At 33.1% G+C, this 7,529-nt stretch overlaps 1 protein-coding gene across 1 annotated transcript; it reads left to right on the top strand.

Moving 5' to 3' along the window:
• Window positions 1-3,875: 3,875 nt before the first annotated feature.
• LOC126779831 (uncharacterized) lies at window positions 3,876-4,658 on the top strand. The gene has a single exon (XM_050503950.1). The coding sequence runs from the start codon at window positions 3,876-3,878 to the stop codon at window positions 4,656-4,658; it is 783 nt and encodes a 260-aa protein (XP_050359907.1).
• The last annotated feature ends 2,871 nt before the right edge of the window (window positions 4,659-7,529 follow it).

The raw sequence follows: 7,529 nt of genomic DNA, 5'->3' as shown, positions 1-7,529 counted from the left end.
GCGCGCATTTGATATTATTTTTACAACTTATATTTTTCTTTCTATTCTGATTGGTTGAATTTTTACTTCACATTTTCTATATATACTCGTACCGTTTTTTAATAAATTATTCCACCATAATCCACCAGTTCTACCGTTCTCAAGAAGTTTTATTTTACTGCTACAACGTTAACCTCCTAAATAGTTTTGGTCAAACTGTAATGAGATTAATATTAATTTAATATACTCTTTTGCTTTTATAATTTGTCTAATAGATATTTGTGCGTTATAATATATTTATTTTGCCATTTCTCTAATTATTTATTAAAAGTTTTGGGTCACAACTAAAAATCAATAAATTATTATCTGTAGGAACCGCACGCGCACTGTCAAACGCAACTGCGTAAAAGTGACAATTGTCACAATCAAAAAGTTTTGTTAACAATTTCGAGTTTTCAGTGTTTTTTTGTTCAGTTTTTACATCAAACTAATATTGCATACGTATTGAGTGTATCTTTATGATCTCATATTATATCTTTCATGACAGTCCACCTCGAGACTGCGTGCCTAGCAAAGCCTAAAAGATCAATTATAATAATAATACACGGTTTTATAAATGCGTGCTGTGAACATTAACTTTTTATTTAATATGTTAAAACTTTAAATTTCGTTTCGGCTCCTGTCAAAAGTTTTAAAATGGCTGTTAAAAATTCAACGTTTTTCCTACCGAAGTTGCTTATAAACCACGAAATAAATAACAATTAAATTTAGAGAAGTGGCTACTACATTTCCTATATTTATTATCCACATAAGGAGTGTGAAAAGAAAAAAAATCGCAATTTTATTACACTCTATTGGTGGAAAAGGTATTTTTTTTTTTTTTTTTTATAGAATAGGAAGGTGGACGAGCATATGGGCCACCTGATGGTAAGTGGTCACCAAACGCCCTTAGACATTTGCATTGTAAGAAATGTCAACCATCGCTTATAGCCAATGCGCCACCAACCTTGGGAACTAAGATTTTATGTCCCTTGTGCCTGTAATTACACTGGCTCACTCACCCTTCAAACCGGAACACAACAATATCAAGTATTGCTGTTTTGCGGTAGAATATCTGATGAGTGGGTGGTACCTACCCAGACGAGCTTGCACAAAGCCCTACCACCAGTATAGAAATATTCAATTAATTCAACATTGAAAAAACAAAAATCACCAGAAGATCTCATTAATAAATTTAACAACTATGGACAGACATGCATTTTTCATAAGAAAACAACGCGAACACGAAGATATAAACAACTATTACGAATCTAGAAAATCGCATCGTCAGCTTAAAATGTGATTTCGTTGAATTAAAAGAGTCATCGGTCCATCACGGACCAAATATAGCAAATATGTGCTCGAGTAGCTCGCACATACGTCAAAGATTATTACAACGGTCATCGCGCAACAAAACACAGAACACATAAATAAAAACACTGAGTTGTCGTTGTCATCTTCTAATGAATATCAAGTGATGAAGGAGGAGTAAAAGAGTGAACACTCGCAGTATGGAATATAGAGGATGTGCATTTACTAGCAAGGATAATTAGATAGGTAACCAATTTGGATGAAAACGAAATTGTGAAACATGGTCATATTTGCCTAATCCATATATAAATCGAATAAAAGTATTTTGAAGTCTCAGTTTTATTGAATTCGTCTTCGGTTAATGCTACAAAGCTTGCATCAGCGTAATCAAGAATAGGAAGAAGTAGATCTGTGCGAGCATTATTTAAAAGAAAATGTTGAAGACAACGCAAAGACCTCAGAGCTGCAAACAGTCCAGCTAAGAATTTTCACAAATTTAATAGATATTGTCAAACATTATGGATGGTAAGGAAGACCAGTTGACTTTTGATATTTGTTTCCGGCTGCTAATAATGATGGCTTGAGGTTAGCTAGGGTTTGACATTAAGACCTAAAGATTCACTCCACTCAAGAAAGATATTGTGGTCGTTATTCATCCTTGCGATAGCCATAGCTGCCGAAATTATAATAAATTCTATTGAGATATTTATATTATGTATTTGAAAAACTCAATGCTTTTTAAAATAAAATATGATTTGACATTATTCTAATTTAATTTAATTTAGTTAGTTCCAATTAATTGTATTTTTTTTAAATATATATATTTTTTAAACTGTTGTTTTGTTGTTAAATTGTTGTGGTTTTTCTCTATTATGTTTGACATTCTTGACCATAAAATATACTTTTTTTCTCCTAGATTATATTTCAATAATGTTCAAATTAACATTTAACTAATTTCAATTAAAATTATTATGAATACTAAGTACAACAAATTTCTAATTTAATTCAATTTAATTTATTGTTATCATAATATGTTATTTATTAATGATTATAAAATGTAATTAATGTAATATATTGGTCATTCAGTTAATACAAAATTAATAAAATGCACGCTGTAATTACATATAATTAAAAGTGCAATTAATCTTGCTTAGCCTTAATTATATATTATATATATATTAAGAAAACAAATAACAACACATCACATGACTTCAAAAACATAACACAAAGAAAAATCTTCTATAACATATTAAATAACTAATTTGGGTATCTTACAATTGGTACACATTTCCGTTTTGGTCTACCTGTGGAGCTAGCTATATTTGGACAGGGTGCTGAACTGTCGTTACTACTACCACCAATTAAATCTAACCCGCCATCTCCTACTGGTCGTGATATCGTGACAGCATTCTCACCCTTAACCACATTACACTCTTTGTTTGGGCTAGGAAAATAAAAATTTGGTGTTCTTTTTTTGATCTGGTCATCGTGTCTTTTTGATATCTGACCTTTCCATAGTCAACTATATATTTCTGCGATTCTTCACTACGGATTATAGTAGCTTTACACCATTTATCAGGACCGCTATACATCCTCATCCATACTGCCTCCCCATCTTTAAATTTACGTGAAGTTCTACCAGTTAGCTTTACCTGATTACCCTGTTCTATCCGAACTTTATTCTTACATAATCCATCGCTACGCATTAAATCTAGCCTAGATCGTAACGAGCGTCTTTGTAAAAGAATAGCCGGACTCTCACTTGTAGTACTGTGAATACTATTCCGATACGCTAATAAAAAGGTTTGTAATGCTAAATCTACATCAACCTTATCTCGTTGTGCTTTTTTTCACATTTTTTCAATTTAGCAGCACTTTCCGCAGCTCCGTTCGAAGATGGGTGATAAATCGGTGAAAAAATTGCACCTTAAAGTCGATTGAGTCGAAGTCGAAGTCGATTGAGTCGAGTCGAGGAAGCGCCGAGCGTAACATGTGTATACGGATTGCCTCCTAGTTTTTTATTTAAAATAATCAGTAAAGTAATATATTACATTAAAAAATTATGTTTAACTATTAGTTTGAGAAATATAAAGCAAGAATTAAACCATAGTGAACAAAAACAGTACAATTGAAAGTGATATAAACTATTAACAAAAATTTAAAATATAACGTGTAGTTAATAAGTGCAATCAGTGCAGGACGCGTGAGTGTGTCATCGCCGGCAAAGGTCATTGACCGCGCGCTGTGCTAAAGCGCAACGATTGAATGTTTGCTAAGACATTGTAATTATACCTACGGAGTCAATAATAACAAAAAAGATGCCTAAATGTGTTACGTGTGGAAAATTTATGGCTGTAGGAGATGGCGCTTCTTGCTGCAAATGCAGGGCTTTAAACCATCTTGCTTGTATTGGGTTATCAGAGAAATCAAAAGTACCTATTAATTGGACATGTATGGATTGTAAGTCAAAAACTTCAAGGAGAAATAGCGACGATACCCCCGCAAAATGTAATACCTTACGAGACGTTAGGCAGCCAGCTTCGAACATGGACGTTTTTATGTCTCCCAGTAATACAGTGTCAGAGCAATCAACTATTATAAGCGAATTGAAAAGTATTAAAGAAGAGTTGTATGCTACTCGTAATGAGCTGAAAGAATTTAGGAATGAAATGGCATGTATATCGTCTAGTATAATAGTATGTAATGAAAGAATAGATGGGATCGAGAACAGATTGGAATGCTTAGAAAAACGACTCGAAACTCATAGTATCAACAACGATGAATCCCTGAAAGCAACAGTAGACCAGCTCAAAGCAGACTTTAATGAGAGGGAACAAGATTTATTACTTAATGACATCGATATCACCGGCATTCCGGAAAGCAAAGGTGAAAATCCTTATCATATTGTGATGCTCATAGCCGCAAAACTCAGCGTTAAAATCGATGAACAAGATATCACGCGGGCAGAGCGTATAGGACCTATACACGGTTCAAAAGAAGGAGAAAACGCAACGCGCCCAATTGTAGTGAGATTATCGAGGAAGACTCTACGAGATGACATACTACGAGCGGCACGTATCCGGCGTGGTGCAGACACAGCAGATATGAATATTCCAGGCAATCCTAGAAAATTTTACGTCAATGAACGCCTGACAAAAACTAACAGGCAATTATTCAAAAAGACGCGAATTGCGGCTAAAACGTCTAAGTGGAAATTTATCTGGACACGAGAAGGAAGAATATATACAAGACAAAACGAAGGTAAACCGAGTATCAGAATCAAATCCGAATCAGATATACTTCGTATTTTTAGGATTGATCAAGTTTGATCCGATGTTGCGTTTAAATTACATATTAACTTCGTTTTTATCGATAACTCTTTTCATACTTTTACTTTTCGTGTTTTTATTTGTCTTATGTTTACTTTTATTATTATTATTAATAAATGCACATTCACTCTATGTATATTTAAAACTGCACTATACTCGTGTAATCATAATAACCATAACAATAGGAAAGACGACAAATATGCTTATTTATATTATTATACCCACAATTATTATATCAAGAAGATCTAAGTTATTGAATTATTGTATGAACAAGGGCATGTTAACTACTCAAATTATAAACAAATTTAAATTCTTATATATTTATGTTTGGGGAACAGGTAGCAAGGCAGCAATCACATGACGGAATATTTAAGACTTAGTTTGCTCAATGTTAGATCACTCAACACGGGACGAGATGAACTCTTAGTTTCTATAGAAAAGCATTCGCCTGATGTATTGGCCATAAACGAAACCTGGATTAGAGAAGGAGACGACATATCTCTGCTGCAAATACCAGGGTATATTTTTAAACATATACCCAGATCTACAGGGAAAAGAGGAGGTGGTGTTGGTTTTTATATTAAAAAAAAAATCAGGACTCACATCATACAACATCCGAAAACGTCTCTAGAACAAATGTGGATTGAGTTACAACACAAAGGGCTTCGCTTAGCCATCGGGACTGTCTATAGGCCGGAAACACAAAATATTGGAAACTCTATAGAAGAATTAAGTGAAACTTTGAGCTCCCTGTCAGCGTACAGTTTTCAATGTCTCTTAACTGATTTTAATATTGACCTTTTAAATAGTAGTTCAAACGACACAAAAGAATTTTTAAGGTCCTTAGATCAACAAAATTACACACAGTTAGTTCAGGAGCCTACGAGAATAACTATGACATCAGCAACACTTTTAGATTTAATAATAACAGACACCCCAATGCTGTGTACAAAAATTGAAGTAATTCACAATCCTTGCTTAAGTGACCATGCCTTAATACTAGCAGACTTTGACATAAAAAAACAAAAAGATGGGGTAAAATCAATTACCAAAAGATGTTTTAATGATATAGACGAGGAAGAATTTGGGGAAGATTTGAAAAATATTTCATGGAATAAAATCAAAGAATCTGAAAGCATCAATGAGATGGTAGCAAAGTTTAATTGTGAAATATTAAATTTATTTGATAAACACGCACCGGTTAAAGTCATAAAAATAAAAAACAATTCTTATCCATGGATTACCGAGGTTATTAAAATAATGATGGAAAAAAGGGATGAGGCGCTAAAAAAAGCCCATAATAGTAAAAATGATGCAAGTTGGTCATATTATAAAATGTTCAAAAATTTTACCAATGCAAGTATAAAAAGAGAAAAAAAAGCTTATATAAATTTCTATGTGAATAAAAATGCCAATAGACCAGTTCTAATGTGGCAACATTTTAAGAAAATTTCTCCCTTAGGCAAGGGCAATTCAGGTTGTATACCACCTCATTTGCAAGAACCAGACAAAATTAACGATTTTTTTATGACATTGCCAGGCAATGAAATCACAGATTTAAAGACACTAGCTCAATTCACAACGAATCGAGACTCGAACACCGAATTTTTCATAAAAGAATGCTCGAAAGAGCAAGTACTTAACATAATAAACAACATCTCTTCAAATGCAATTGGGCATGATAACATTTCAATAACTATGATAAAATTAACCTTGCCTGTTACGCTTGATATTATTACCTATATCATTAATCAATCTATCAAAACACACACGTTTCCAGACTCATGGAAAATAGCAAAAGTAATACCTTTACCAAAAATCACATCAGTAGAAAACTATAAAGATCTAAGACCCATCAGCATTCTTCCGGTTATGTCAAAAATTATAGAAAAAATCGTATGTATGCAACTAACAACCTACTTGGAAACACATAACATACTTCCAGAACATCAATCTGGCTTTAGAAAAGCTCATGGAACGGCCGCTGCGTTATCAGCAGTAACAGATGATATTCTTTCGGCATCAGATAATGGTAACGGAAGTATACTCGTTTTATTAGATTTTTCAAGAGCTTTTGATTGTATAAATATTGAACTTATGTTGGCAAAATTATATTACTATGGAATATCACACAATGCCTGTAAATGGTTCATGTCTTTTTTAAAGGGAAGAAAACAGTATGTTTCTATAGAAAGTTCTGAACAAAAGGAACCGCTGATTTCGCACATTAAATCTAACACACGTGGAACCCCCCAAGGATCAAGTCTAAGCCCAATCCTTTTTATCATATATACAGTGGATTTAAGTCGCGAGTTAAATAGCTGTAAGATACATCAGTACGCAGATGATACTCAGGTATATCTACACTTTGATCCAAAAAATACAAACATTTCAGTAAATTTTATAAATAATGATTTAGAACATATATCTCAGTGGTCGGAAAAAAATAATTTAGTTCTTAATGCGAATAAATCAAAATATATGGTACTGGGCAGCAAACATCAACGTGAATGCATTAAGGGACACAACTTACAGATCAAAATAGGCAATGAATCTTTAGAACAAGTAAAAGTTGCTAAAAATCTTGGTCTATACGTTGACGAAAATCTCAGATTTATAGAACATCTAAATCTGAAAATAAAAAATGCTTTTTATAAATTAAAAGTTCTATATAGTTTGAGACCTTTCATGTCGGAGAAAGTGAGAGTTACCCTGGTTGAGTCACTTATTTTATCGATTTTTAATTACTGTGACACAGTGTATGGTCCCAGATTATTGAAGGAGACCGAAAAAGCTGTACAAAGAGTTCAAAATGCTTGCACTAGGTTTTGTTTTGACGTTCCTAAGAGATCACATGTAGCTCCTTTCATT

This window comes from Nymphalis io, chromosome 30, assembly GCF_905147045.1.
Source record: "Nymphalis io chromosome 30, ilAglIoxx1.1, whole genome shotgun sequence".
NCBI classification, from domain to species: Eukaryota; Metazoa; Arthropoda; class Insecta; order Lepidoptera; family Nymphalidae; genus Nymphalis; species Nymphalis io.
The sequence above is the reverse complement of the archived record's forward strand: the minus strand, read 5'-3'. Positions and strand labels throughout refer to the sequence as shown.

Coding starts and splice junctions, on each gene's coding strand:
- LOC126779831 (XM_050503950.1), top strand. CDS start 3,876: ATGGACGTTTTTATGTCTCCCAGTAATACAGTGTCAGAGCAATCAACT.